This window comes from Agelaius phoeniceus, chromosome 25 (assembly GCF_051311805.1).
Source record: "Agelaius phoeniceus isolate bAgePho1 chromosome 25, bAgePho1.hap1, whole genome shotgun sequence".
Taxonomy (NCBI): domain Eukaryota; kingdom Metazoa; phylum Chordata; class Aves; order Passeriformes; family Icteridae; genus Agelaius; species Agelaius phoeniceus.
The window spans coordinates 4,291,794-4,306,155 of record NC_135289.1 but is presented as its reverse complement, the minus strand read 5'-3'; the positions used below and the strand labels follow the sequence as shown (position 1 = coordinate 4,306,155).

At 49.2% G+C, this 14,362-nt stretch overlaps 1 protein-coding gene across 1 annotated transcript in view; it reads left to right on the top strand.

Annotated features, from left to right (window-relative positions):
• The window catches only part of DENND2C (DENN domain containing 2C), a 30,298-nt gene that overhangs the window by 9,789 nt on the left and 6,147 nt on the right, over positions 1-14,362 (top strand). The window contains 11 exon segments of the mRNA XM_054648825.2: positions 514-662; positions 1,192-1,304; positions 1,677-1,844; positions 4,494-4,590; positions 5,282-5,326; positions 7,325-7,506; positions 9,453-9,562; positions 10,311-10,380; positions 10,707-10,784; positions 12,850-12,990; positions 13,927-14,075. Coding sequence (XP_054504800.2) covers positions 514-662; positions 1,192-1,304; positions 1,677-1,844; positions 4,494-4,590; positions 5,282-5,326; positions 7,325-7,506; positions 9,453-9,562; positions 10,311-10,380; positions 10,707-10,784; positions 12,850-12,990; positions 13,927-14,075 — 1,302 coding nt within the window.

Here is a 14,362-nt window from a genome sequence, read left to right as displayed (position 1 = left end):
ATGTTGGTAACACAGCAGTGTGTGAGCTGTGCTCACGCAGAGCTGGGAGGGGACACAGCAGGGACAGCTGACCCCAAGGATGTTCCAGACCCTGTGATGTTCTGCTCACCAGTAAAAACTGGGGAAGAAGCAGAAAGGGGGGAAATTTGGAGTTTGTGTTCCCAAGTCACTGTTATGCATGATGGAGCCCCTGGACATGGCTCAGCACCGAGGGAAATGGGGAATGAATCCCTTGTTTTGTTTTCCTTGCTTGTGCAGCTTTTGCTTTACCTTCCAAACCGTCTTCATCTTGACCCATTTTCTCTCTTTACCCTTTGATTCTCTCCCCCATCCCATGGGCTGGGAGTGAGGGGCTGAGCTGCTGCCTGGGCTTAGACCTCAACCCTTGGAAATGTGAGCCCAGAGTGGAGTATCCTATGCTGGATGGTCCCAGGGAGGGCCACACTGTGTTTGGACTGCAGACAGCAGCTCCAGCAGGTGCCTTTAGAAGAAATCACCCTGGTTTTCCTCTAGGAAATCTTTTGAGTTTGAGGACATCCAGGGCTTCCGCAAGCGGCTGGTGGGCGGCGGCTCCCACAGACCCCGGGAGGAGAGCAATGGCACTGCAGGATCCAGGCTGCTCTGCACTCAGTCTGAAGACAACATCTACGAGGACATTATCTGTATGTGCCTGGGCTTCTGGGGTGTCCTCACCGTGGGTAAGGGTGGAAGTTGTGCTGGGGAGAGAGGAGTGAGGGTGAGGATGTGTTGAGGCCCTTTCTGGCTCTGGGGTTTTTAAGGTCTTCCTCATCTGGGGTTCTTTGTTGGTGTTGGTGACATCTGCACGTGAACAGCCTGATTTCAGATGTCATTGGAGGTCACTGGAGTTGGCCTGTGCTAAAGTGATTTCTTTATTAGCCCTTGGAATGCTTTGCTTGAGTGTTGCACAGAGATCGTGTGAACGCTGCCAAAATGAGCTGCTTTGCAATAGAGCTGCTTGCTCTGCAGGGGAAGAAGTGTTTTGTTCTGCTGAGTCCCTGTGCAGTTTGCCAAGCTGATGGCAGTGGGTTAGAAGGATGTGGTGGGAACCTCATCCAACTTCAAACAGGTCTCACAGGCCCTGTTATTGGCACACTCTCCCCTCTTATATCCCTGGCTGAAATTACAGGGCTTTGTCTCCTTTCATAAACCCCCATCCAATGCATTTTCCAGGTCCTACAAAAGAACACCCTTATGAAGATATCAGAGCACTGCCCTTGCCCCTGTGGAAGGTCCCATCTGTCTGGAAGCTGCCCCCTCCCCAGAGCATCAGAGGGGCTCCCAAGGTAGGGTGGGGGATTAAAGGGTCAGAACTATTCAGAACCATTCCCACAAGAGCCCTCGTTTGTGCTCAGCCTCACATTCCACTCTGCAAGTCATTGGTTTGCCTTATTGTTCTGTAGCTTATTATGAATGTAAATAATGTATAATGTAAATAATGAACAGCCATGGCAGCTGATTGAGCTGCTAAGGAGCAACAGAGTAAGAACAAGAAAGATTTGGTGAGATGCTTGAGCGGGGAGGTGGGATGGAGAGCTTGGTAGAGCAGATTTACCAGCTGTAATGTGACTCCTCTGCCTGTGACCTTGGACCAAAGCTGCATCTCATGCTTCACTATCTCTCTCATGCTTCACTATCTCTTCTGTTCTGTTTTCCAGCTTCCCCCAAAACCTCCCTTCCTCAGCCGTAAGTCACTGGAGCTGAAGCCCTCCCAGACAAATTTCCAAGGGAAGGTGGGCAGGGAGACCTCCCTGCCTGTCACTCTGTCTGAGTGGAAGCTGTTCCGAGCAGTGGAGGCTGCCAGCAGGAGAAAGAACCTGCCCTGGGTGAGATTCAAATGTAAAACTTCACTTCTTGCCTGGCATTTCAAGCTTTTGCTGCTTTCCAAGTGCTTTGTGAGTGGCCACAGAGCTGTGGGCCAGGCAGGTGATTGCTGCTTGGCACTGCTGCTCCAGCCATTCCCTCTCTGAGTGCCAGGGCTGGTGTTTGGGGGTCTGAGTGCCAGTTGCAGCTGGGACAGTGCTGGTTTTGTTGGTCAGGAACCACAGTGGTGTTTTTGTGGGCAGACAAAGTGCTCAGTGTTGGCCTGGAGGTCAGGGCTGTGTGTGAGCACAAGCCCTTCCTCGTGCTTTGTCACCTAAGCCTTGCTCCCAGTGTTTCCATGGAGCGTTGGTGCTGGCTTTGTGCTCTTGGAGAGCTCCAGGGGCAGCTCTGTAATGCTGTGTGCACGTGTCCCTGCTCCCAGTGCCTTCCTTCCCAGGCTGATCCTGGTGTTGCACTGCAGCCCCTGAGCTGTGGGAGAGCTGTGGGGCCCTTGGTTACTTGGAATGTTGGCCAGGAGTTCTGGACTGGCACCAGGAACAGCTGTTTCACAGTTTAAGGGTGCAGAGGAACTCTCAGGGATAAGAGCATTTCACAAAGCCCTCATCCAGCTGTCCCTTCTGGCCTCTCCCTCCTGCCTGGCTGCAAAGACAATTGTGCTGCTGAGGCCAGAGGGGTGATGAAGGCTTTTAATCCACCTTCACATAGAGAACTGTTCAGTTTGGTGCCTTGGGAAGGTTTCTGGATCCTCCTGTTGGTCACCAGCTCACATCCCTCTGTGACAAGAGGCACCATGTGCTGTAGAAGAGCAGCTGAAGCTGCCACTGTGGTGGCACTTGGTGCATGGGACTCAAATTCCAGTTGTGGTAGTGAGAAGGGCTTATTTTTGCTGTGGTAAAACCATTTCACTTCAGCAGATCTTTATTTCATCTGAAAATCATGTGTATTTGCTCAGATTGCACAAGACTGTGAGGTAGAGTTGGACAGCTGCAAAGGACTTTTCAAACCTTTAAAGTGCTTTGGAGTATCAAGTAACTTCTGTCTGTGTTTTTAAACAAATTCTAGGTCTGGAAAATCAGGAAGGAGATGGCAAGATTATAAAAATGCTGTGATGGAGAGTATCTCTCATTTGGAGAGGGGAAAATAAAATGTTCTCCTAAAGCAAACCTATTCCAAAAATCTGGTAACAATTTACATGCAGGAAGAGCACTTTACTCTCTTTGCTCACGAGGAATTGAGCCAAGATTGTTTGAAAGGTTGAGAAAAGGAATGGGGTCTAAAAAGACAGAACCTTTTGCCTAAGAAACACATGGCTGCCTTAAACACACCCAGGGTGGTGACTCAGCTGCACAAAAATCAGGACAGAAATGAAGATCTCCTAGGTAAGGCTGGGTAAAAAGGGAAAGAAGGCAGGTTTGGCAGGAGGAGCACTGCTTTCTGCAGTGGGGTTGTTTGTTCCCTCAGTGCTGAGGCAGAAAATGGGGAGAAATCCATTGAAAAAGCAGAACCTAAGCCTGGATTGCTGAGCTGGGGATTAAACACTTGAGCTGAACAAACAGGTTCTCTTTAATATATTTCTTTTTATGCTGTATTTGTGATGACAAATGGCTGGGCCCCACCCTCCTGTGTTCAGTTTAATGAATTCTTGAGGCAGGAATGAACTTGACCTGCTCCCTGCATTTAGGGTAAATCCCTCTTGCCATGAAGCCGCCTTTGATGTGGGGAGTCAGGAGCCCCTGGGGCAGTGGCAGGTGAGGGGAAAGCACAGAGCAGGCAGTGACAGGGACACAGAAAGTGACAGGACTTTGGCTCTCAGGCTGTTGTGGCCAGTGGAAGGAGGATTGCCAGCACCACTGCAGAGTGTTAAGGTGCTGACCCTTCTTTCATGTCTGTGCTTAGTCTGCACTGGGCTGTGCTTTTACCCAGCTGTTTTCTTCCACTGGACCAAGTGGGTGGTCCTGCAGCACAGACCCATTTTTCTGTCCTACTGTCTGTCTTCATTTGTGCAAAATCACAGAATGGTTTGGGTGGAAAGGCCCTTAAATTGCTCCTCATTCCACCCCCTGCCATGGCCATGGACACCTTCCAGTAGAGCAGGGTACTCTGAGTCCATCATCCTCTCATTCCAGCAAACACCTGGAGCAGGGCTTGTGCTTGGAGCAGCCTCCCTTGTGCTTTAGGAGACTTGAGCTGACATCAACCACAGCAGCAAACCCAAAACCCAACCCCCAAGCTACAGTGAGAGAGCTCTGCTCTTTCTGGGCTTGGAAGGAGTTGGGGAGCCTGTTCTGAGTCCTCTGTGCTGCAGGGTTTGAGATGTTCTTGCAGGTGCCTTTGCATAGAAGATGGAGATCTGATGCCAGACAGTTTGTCACTTCTATTTGGGAAGGCAAGTGTGACAGTTTGCAGAGTGCTTGTACAGTCTGGTGTCAGCTTTGAGCTGTGCTGACAGGGATCTCTCTCTTGCAGCAGAAATCTGTGCTCATTCTTTATGCAGTGAGCTGGGCTAGAAGGAACCTCTGAGCCAGGGTTGCTGCAGGGTTTGGGCAGCTTTCCCCAGGTCCTGGGTGGTGGCTGTTGGGCTGCCCTCCTGTTGGCACCTGGAGCCTTCTCTGGACCCCCACATTAACCTCTCCTTCTGCTTTGCTTTTCAGCTGGTGCTAAAAATACAGGAGATCTTTGATTCCAAGCGTGGAAAGAAGAAGGTGAAGCTGCTCAGTCCTGCTGGGAGAGACACAGCTCCAGTGAAAGGTATTGGGGTCTCCAGCACCACTGTCTGTGCTCTGAACACCTTGAGTGGCACAATTCCCCTGCCCCTGGCCTGGCACCACCACCTCATGCTGACACAGCAGTGCAAACCCCACACTTGTGGCTGGAATTGAGCTTTCAGCTCAAGGGACACCTGCCTAACCCAAGTTTAACACTGTCACAAGGGGAGGATTCTGAGCCTGGGTTAAAAGTGCTTTTTCAAAAAAGCAGATTAAAGCAAAAATTCCTCAAAAAACCACCTATCATGAGAGCTACCAGTGACTCCTGCACTCATTATCTGTGTGCCTTGTTCTGACTGTGTAGGGTCTTTATTTATATTTATAGTAGGGTCTTTATTTATGGTTAGAGGGGTTTTATTTATACTTATTCTGTTCAGCAGCTCTGTTAAGTTTTATAGCAGCTCAACCAACCAGCTGGTTTGTGTTCTGTGCCCATGTTCAGCTGACCTGCAGGTCCCTCACTGGCACCACTGCCTTGATATCAGCTCTGCTTTTTGCAGTTTGCTGTTGTAACACATTTTCCAGCTGTCCTTGGCTGGTGCTTTGGGCAGGATTGGTGGGCAGCCCTGAAGGCTGTTGATGTGATGAGTCTCAGGTTGTCTCTCTTTCCCAACTTTGGGTGTTGCCCATCTTCCTTCTGCATGGTTAATAAGTGAAAACTGTGTGTGTTTCAGGTGAAACCAGCGGGAACGAAAGCGATACGGAAAATCAGCCCAAAAGTGAGTGAATCACAGGGCTGGTCCTGTCCCACAGCACTGCACCCTTGGCTGAGGCCCTGGTGGGATGAGCTGACGTGTGGAATCTGCTGAGACAGGGCCAGGGAGCCTCTCAGAGGCCACATGGCCAAGTCTGGCAGCTGCTGCTGTGACAAACCAACCTCAGTTTCTGCCCTTTCCCTGAGCCCTTGATGTTTAATGCCACTACTCTGCCAGTCAGCAGAAGCAGAGTCATTTTTGGGCTGGTAGGAGGTTGTTCCTGATCACCTTTGCTGCTGCTGCTTGAATTTATCTCCCTCCTAATTCCTTGGTTCTGTTTTCTGTAATGCTGTGAAATGTCCTTTCCTCTGGGGAGAATTCACCTGGGTATTTGTCTGGTTCCAGTGTTCTGAGCTGGATCAAAGACTCCACACCTGAAACACCTACTTGGTTTTAGCTTCCATGTGAAGACAGATTAAACAGAAGGATCTGGCACAGCTGTGGATGCCCCTGGATCCCTGGAATGTCCAAGGCCAGCCTGGGATAGTGGAAGGTGTCCCTGCCATGGCAGGGGGTTGACCTGGATGAGCTTTGAGGTCCCTTCAACCCAAAACATTCAAAGATTCTAAGAATTCTGTGATTCTATTCTATGATTTTATTTTAGGTGTTTCATTTACTTGGAGGGAAACATTCAAAAGGCTTTAACTTAGAATGAAAAGTGAAATTCCATTTTTTTTTTTGTGTGTGAAGGAGAATAGTGGAGAGTGAAGAATCTCAGCAGAAATAGTGAGATTTCTTCAGAAAGATTGAGTCACTGCCTGATGGAAGAGTTGTTTGAGAGTGTCTAGAATGTGTCACAGTGCCTGGGCCACAGGAATTCCTGACGTCAGAGGGCTGTGCCTGTGCTTGTGAGCCTGTGCTGCCTGTCAGGACAGCCCAGCCTGGGGGTGCCTCTGCCTCTCCTGAGTGCCCCTGGTGTTTGGAGTGGCTCCCTGAGTCCTGGCAGCTCCTGACCTGCATGGAGCAGCTGGCCTTCACTCCCTGGAACCCTGTTGTGCCACTCTGAGATGTGGAAGAACATCAGGGCAGCAGGAGAAATTTCAGTATCTGTCAGGGGGAATGTGCAGAGCTGCAAATTTGCAGGATTTTGGATTTGCAGGCCAATGCTTCCTGTCTGAATCACAGAATCCTGGAAGTGTTAAGGTTGGGAAAGACCTCTAAGGTCATCAAGTGCAGTCATCAACCCAGCAGCAGCACCGTGCTCACCACTAAACCACATCCTCAAATGCCACATTGTGACCATGCTCACAGGGGTCTGAGGATGAGGGAAGAGATGAGGATCTGACTCCATGTTTCAGAAGGCTTGATTTATTATTTTATGATATATATTGTATTAAAACTATACTAAAAGAATAGAAGAAAGGATTTCATCAGAAGGCTGGCTAAGAATAGAAAAAGAAAGAATGAATAACAAAGGTTTGTGGCTCGGACAGAGTCTGAGCCAGCTGGGCTGTGATTGGCCATTAGTTAGAAACAACTGCATGAGACAATCACAGATTTACTTGTTGCATTTTACAGCAGCAGATAATTATTGTTTACATTTTGCTTTTGAGGTCTCTTAGCTTCTTAGGAGAAAAAATCTTAAGGAAAGGATTTTTCAGAAAACGTCTGTGACACCACATCCAGGCATTTTTTAAACACCTCCAGGGATGGTGACTCTACCACTGCCCTGGGCAGCTTGCTCCAATGACAACAATCATTCCAGTGAAGAAATTGTCCCTAATATCCAATCTAAACCTCCTCCAGTGGAATCTGAGGTTATTTCCTTCCTGCCTGGGGGAAGATCAGCTCTGTGCACAAGGAGCTGACACAGGTTTTATATCCCACGGGGAGCATTTGGATGTTGGGCAAATCCTCCCATCTCTTTCCCCACTCTGATGGCACTGCTGAGTCCTCTCCTGTGCCCTGTGGGTGTGTGGCAGTGCCAGCTCAGGCTGCTTTGGGGTTTTTTGCTCTCCCCAGGTCGCCACAGGTGCCTGAGGCGCTCGCCCTCCAAGAGGAACCCGCACTACCAGACCTTGGAGAGGGATCTCATCGAGCTCCAGGAGCAGAGGCTCTTCGAGCTCTTCGTGGTGGTGTCCCTGCACAAGAAAGCATCTGAGGTCACCTACACACCACACATCATCCAGCAGTTCCCCAGCAAGGTAGGAGATGTGTAGGAAAACTGCTCAGCTCTGTTTCCCCTCCTGAGCTGCACTGGTCAGGATCTGGGTTTGAGATGTGAGGCACCTTGCTCTGTGACACACCTGATGTGTGGTGTCAGGAGGTTGTTGGATATGTGTCTTGATAATGAGTTTATTGTCTTTTTTGAACTGCTTTTTTCCTACTTAATTCAAATTTGATGAAGTCATGGGGTATTTGATACCAGCTGAAGGAGAGGAAGGAGTGCAGAGCTCTGTCCTCATCCTGGCAGTCTGTCCTTTACAAACAAGGAGTGAGGCACTGATGGCACACAGGAACTGGAATCCCAGGGCTTTTATGCTTATTTGTACTGTTTTGAAAAAGAATAATTAAAAAATGGCAAAGCTGTTTGTAGAAGCCCCCAAAACCAGGAGAGCTGTGGAAGTTGAAGCTAAACCAAGCCCTTTGAAATAAGTGTTCAGCCCAAATGGGTGGCAAAACCAGTGTGTGAGTGAATTATAGCTCAGTGAACTAAATTGGGAAGCTGAGATGGAGCCTTGGTGTTTGTGTGATACCAGATTGAGATGAATATTCAGTGTCTGGGCTCATACCTGCTGCTTTCCACTGAAAACAGAACAGAGCCAGCAATTCTGGCTGTGCCATCAGAAAGCCAGGGGTGATTGAGGAATCTGCATGTCATCCACACAGAGGAGATGTCACATCCACTCAGGGAGCTTGTGTGGGACCCCAGCAGGTCCCACAGTGTCCCAGTTCCTGCTGCCTAAAGGATTTGTGTGCAAATAACTCCAGTGTCTTAAGTGTGTAAATGCCTTGGGTTGACAAGATGAATAAGGAACTACAGCCAGAAAGAGTGCCCAGTGTTAATTTAGTGGGTAAAACTGAGCACACCCAAATAATACCTGCTAAAAGTGCAAACTTTGGGGTGTTGGGAGAAAGAAAGGAGTGCAGCAGGTTTGGCTTTTCCCTGGTGCAGCTTCTCAGTCTGTCCATTGCCTTTGGGAAGGGCACTGCAGGGTTCCCCTCCTGCTCTCTACTGGCTTTTATAAAGGCACTGACACACACAAAAATATTTTCTCAGATTTATGTATCTTCTGCTCAAGGGAAAGTGTTTTGGTGAGTGGCTTAGATGGGACAGTGGGTCAGGTTGGGTGTCTCCCTTCTAATATTAGCTTTGCTTCCAAGTCATCTGCTGTCACCCTCTGCTTTGGGCTGTGTGCCCAAGGACATCTAAGCTTTTGTACAACTGTTACTCTGTCAAAATGCTGTTCTGTTTTCCTAACACTTTGTGCTGTCACACTTGGGACACTGGAATAGCCTGGATGTGCTGAGTGCTTAAAATCAATTCCATGCAATAAACTTTCCACTTCCCAGGGGCATTTCCTACTTAAATGTGTAAAATTTCCTTACATTTCTTATGGACCCTCTTATCTGAACACCCTTTTTTGCCCTTTCTGAGCAGTTTTGATCATTGAAAGTGTCCTGGAGTCCTTGAGGGATTTGATTTGAACCCACATGTGATGTGGCTGGAACAGGTGATTTAGGGACACTTTCTGCATTTCAGTTATGAGTAATCTGCACATCAAAAGCTGAGCACATTCCTGTTCCTAATAGTGTTTTCAAATCTCCCAGGGGTAGAACCAAGGCAGGCTGACCCAGCCATCATTGGGGGGCTCATTTCTACATTCATTTTCCAGTTAGCTTAGCCATGCTTGTAGATCATCACTCTGTCCTTACCAAGCTGGGCCATTTTACAAAGCTCCAATCAGCTGGAGAAATACAAGAGGGAACTGGGAATCTGCTAATGGTCAGAACATATTCTCCTGTACCTCTGCATTAGCTGTGTGATGGATCAGCCTTTGGAAGTGTCAGGAAGATGCTTTTCTGTATTTTAAATGCTGCAGCTGTGCACCAGCTTCAGTGACTTCAAATGCATCTGTTACCCCTCCAGCCTGAACATCCCTTCAGACCATCAAAGGATACTGAAGAGAGGCTAAAGGTCATTCCCAAATTCTGCTTTCCAGATCCCAAAGACTGGTTCCCTTCATCAGACCTTAAAAGGTAAAGATTTGGTTTTGAATACTTGTGACTGAGACAGGCAATGCTGAAAGCTTTGGACTGTGCCAGAGGAGCTTGCAGCCAGAGCAGGGGAAAAGGGGAAAGGATCCAGGAAATCCCTGTGCTAGGAGGGAGGATGAGGTGTGGAGCTGGGCTAGAGAGCTGCTGCTGCCTTTCCTGTAAGGAGGAAAAATCTGTCCAAGGCCAGCTGCTGGGGCTGGAAGTGCTTCTGCTGCTCCTTGGCTGAGTGGGGAAGCAGCTGGGATGGAGGAGAGCTGGAAAAGCTCAGTGAGAGGAGCAGGGATGGAGGAGAGCTGGAAAAGCTCAGTGAGAGGAGCAGGGATGGAGGAGAGCTGGAAAAGCTCAGTGAGAGGAGCAGGGAAGGAGGAGAGCTGGAAAAGCTCAGTGAGAGGAGCAGGGATGGAGGAGAGCTGGAAAAGCTCAGTGAGAGGAGCAGGGATGGAGGAGAGATAGAAAAGCTCAGTGAGAGCAGCTGGGATGGAGGAGAGATAGAAAAGCTCAGTGAGAGGAGCAGGGATGGAGGGGAGCTGGAAAAGCTCAGTGAGAGGAGCTGGGAAGGAGGAGAGATGGAAAAGCTCATGGAGTGCAAGTTTTTACCCTGAACAGATCCCAAAGTCCTTGTAATCATGCTTTGGCCCTTGTCAGCATGACCAGAAGGAGTCTGTGTGCTTTGTCACCTGTCCCCTGGGCTGTGTGGTGAATTTAACCCTGACTCTGCCTTGTTCCCCAGTGAAACCTTTTCCTTCGTGCTGACGGGGGAGGACGGCAGCCGCTGGTTCGGGTACTGCAGGAAGCTCCTGGTGAGCATCTCTGGGAGGCTGGGGGTGCAGGGAGCACTGTCAGGACATGACTCAGGGCTGCTTTCCCTCGTGGGTTGCCCATCCTGTGCTGCTGTGGTGGTGCCAGCCCTTGGGATGCAGAGGGAAGGATCACGATGGTGCCCAGAAATAGCAATATGGGCTCTGGGCATGAACCAGCTCCTGGAACTGGGTGTTCCTTGAGAATCTTCATAGTCATAAGTGTAGGGGGGCTGCAGCAGAAGGAGTTCTGCGGATCAGCTGCAGTGTGGGTGCTGGGTTGTTCTTGCCCCCCTGTTCTCAGCAGAGCTGTTGCTGTTGCCTTTCAGCCAGAAGGGAAAGGGAAGCGCCTGCCCGAGGTGTACTGCATCGTGAGCCGCCTGGGCTGCTTCAACCTCTTCTCCAAGGTGAGCTGGCACAGCCTGTTCCTTGAGCCCTGACAGCCTGCAGGCTCCACAGAGTGACTGGGTGCTTCTGCCAGGCTTAGTGATTGCAGCTCATCCCAAGAGAGTGGTGCTTCCTCTCTGTCTTTGCTTTGAGCAGGGAAATAAAATCCTGGTGCTGAGCTCTGTCAGCCAAATCCTTCAGCAATTACTGCCAGGAAGGGCCTTCTAATACCTGGTGTTACTGAGGGTGCCCCTTCATCCTCTTCTCCTGTGACTTGGAAATGGAAAATCAGTTTGGGATGGTGTTGGATCTCCCCTGGTTTTCTGTAGCACCATGAGGAGGGGAGATAAGGAGGTGAGGACTGGGAAAAGCTGCTGCAGATAAAGGGCAGGTACTGCAGCAGAGTACAGGGGCAAGCTTTGATGAAAGATGGTTCTGATTGTTGGAGCACAGAGTTTCTAGAACAGCGTTTCAGGGAGGTTTCTTAGTGGGGAGGATGGGTGTTGCTCCTCCTAACTCCTCAAAATAATGACAATTTGATTACTACATACAGGACATTTCCTTCCAGTAGCAGGAGACTGGGGAGTTGTGCTCACAGGAAGCTGTTCCTGTTTGACTGTTCAGACATTTGAGATGAATTTCACAGGGGTCCCAAGTGAGGTGGGAGAGGGCAGTGGGTCTGTGCTGGAGCCTTCTCCATGGGAATGCTCTGATGGATTCTCCCCTCTGCTCAGCAGCTCTTGTATTTGCTGGGAATGCCCTGATGAAAGCAGGAATGGTGAATCTGACTCCATGTTCTCAGAAGGCTCATTTATTACTTTATAATACTGTTTTATATTAAAGAATACTATACTGTACTAAAGAATACAGAAAGGATCCTTACAGAAGGCTAAAAAGATAAGAATGAAAACTCCTGACTCTTTCCAGAGTCTCGACAGAGCTCGGAAATGTTATTTCCTTTTGGGAAGGGAAACAAAATCTTGGATTTCAGTGGGGATCAATTGGGCAAGCTTTGGTCCATGTCCCTGCACTTGGTGGCATCCCATGCCTTTTTATAGCTTTCACTTTGGCAAAGATGTTTTTTTTAAGTATCCATGCCATGTCCCTCATATCTTCCCCTCAAAGTTGTGTCTTCCTCCTTGATTTTTTCCCCTGCTTTTGAAACATCTGTGAGGTTAGTTTTGGCATGTTTTGATCCTTTGCACTGCACCTCATGTAATCCTGGTCCACTTTGTTGTAGTAACTAAATCTTCCAATTTTCTGGAGATTTTCTGTCCTGATTGGCCAAAGAGTCAAAACAATTCACATGAAACCAACGACACAATCACCTGTGGGTAAACAATCTCCAAACACATTCCAAAGGAGCAAAACAGAGAAGAAGCAAATCAGATAATTACTGGTTTTCTTTTCTCTGAGGCTTCTCAGCTTCCCAGGAGAAAAATCCTGGGCAAAGGGATTTTTACAGAGAATATGAATGCTAATGGTTGGATATTAGAAAAAAGTTTTTTAGTGAAAGAGTGATGAAGTTCTGGAATGGCCCTGCTGCCCCTGGCTCTGTGTCCAGGCCATGTGAGGAGGGGGAGCACTGACAGAACCAGAGGACACAGCCTCAAGCTGGACCAAGGGAAATTTAGGTTGGTTTTGGATTTGCAAGGATCCCCATGGCAGGGAGGGGAATGATGGTTCTGACTCCATGTTCTCAGAAGGCTAATTTATTATTTTATGATACTATATTATATTAAAGAATACTAAACTAAACTATACTAAAGAATACAGAAAGGATACTTACAGAAGGCTAAAAAATAATAATGAAAACTCCTGACTCTTTCCAGAGTCTTGACACAGCTTGGCCCTGATTGGCCAAAGATTCAAAACAATTCACATTAAACCAATGAAACAATCTCCAAACACATTCCAAAGGAGCAAAACACAGCAGAAGCAAATCAGATAATTATTGTTTTCCTTTTCTCTGAGGCTTCTCTGCTTCCCAGGAGAAAAATCCCGGGCAAAGGGATTTTTCCAGAGAACGTGAATGCCCCAAGCAGCAGCAGTGACCCGAGGGAGGCTCTGTGTGTTTCCCTGCAGATCCTGGATGAGGTGGAGAAGAGGAGGGAGATGTCCCCAGCCCTGGTTCACCCCTTCATGCGCAGCGTGATGGAGGCGCCGTTCCCCGCCCCAGGTCGCACCATCACCGTCAGGAGCTTCCTGCCAGGAGCAGGAGATGAGGTAACACAGGTCAGGCTGAGCTGCCTGCTCTCTCTGGGACACAGAGGCTCTTTGCAAACTGCACAGTGGTGCCTGGAAATCATTAGTGTGAAGAAAACATCCTGGAGTTGGAAGGGAGGCTGTCCCAGAGATGTGTTTGCTGTGGAATCATCTGCCATGGGAAGTGATTCCCTGCTTCTTAATGAAGAGCTTCTGTGCAGCACTCTTCTGTGCAGCACTCTTCTGTGCTGCCCCTTGCCCATTGAGTCCAACTCCTGGCACCCCAAAATCCCAACCTGTGCATTCCTGAGAGTGGTGTCCAAACAGTCCTGGCAGCCTCAGGGCTGTGCCCATTCCCTGGAGAACCTGGGCAGTGCCCAGCACCCTCTGGAGGAAGAACCTTTCCCTGATACCCAACCTAAACTCCCCTGGCACAGCTCCAGCCCTTCCCTGGGTCCTGTCCCTGGTGTGAAGAAAAAATTCTGGAGTTGGAAGGGAGGCTGTCCCAGAGATTTGTTTGCTGTGGAATCATCTGCCATGGAAGTGATTCCCTGCTTCTTAATGAAGAGCTTCTGTGCAGCACTCTTCTGTGCAGCCCCAGCTGTCTGGGTCATGGGATTCTCTGTAAAATCATGGATTCAGAGAATATCCTGAGCTGGAAGGGACCCACATGGATCACTGAGTCCAACTCCTGGCACCCCAACAATCCCACCCTGTGCATTCCTGAGAGTGGTGTCCAAACTCTCCTGGCTGTGCCCATTCCCTGGGGAGCCTGGGCAGTGCCCAGCACCCTCTGGAGGAAGAACCTTTCCCAACCTAAACTCCTGGCACAGCTCCAGCCCTTTCCTGGGTCCTGTCCCTGGTGCTGCCCCTCAGGAGGAGCTGCTGAGCTCTGCCTCAGGCTGAGATCCCTGCTCTGGGCTGCTCCCCAGCTCTGCCCATGTCTGTGTGCTCCAGGTGATGGAGCTGTGCCGCCCCTTGGACTCCAGGCTGGAGCACGTGGACTTTGAGTGCCTCTTGCAGTGTCTGAGTGTGTCCCACACCATCCGGGTGTTTGCCTCTCTCCTGCTGGAAAGGAGGGTCATCTTTGTGGCTGACAACTTAAGGTAAAGATGAGTCTGAGTGGCTCTTGCTGAGGGAGGCTGTCACTGGATGTTATTGTTTCTTCTGTGTTTGGACCTGTCCCGTGTCCAAGCTTGTCTAGTTTTGCAGTTAAGTTCCATTTGAAAACCTTCTGCACTCCCCACACAGCATGTGCATGCCTAGAATTTGGATTATGCTGTTTACACAAGAGGAGATAAGGGGATGTTTCCTCTTTAGCTTGGCTTGATGGTGGTTTTAGCTCCCCTTAACTGAGTGCATGGGGCCTCTGCTGATGCACAGACAGTACACA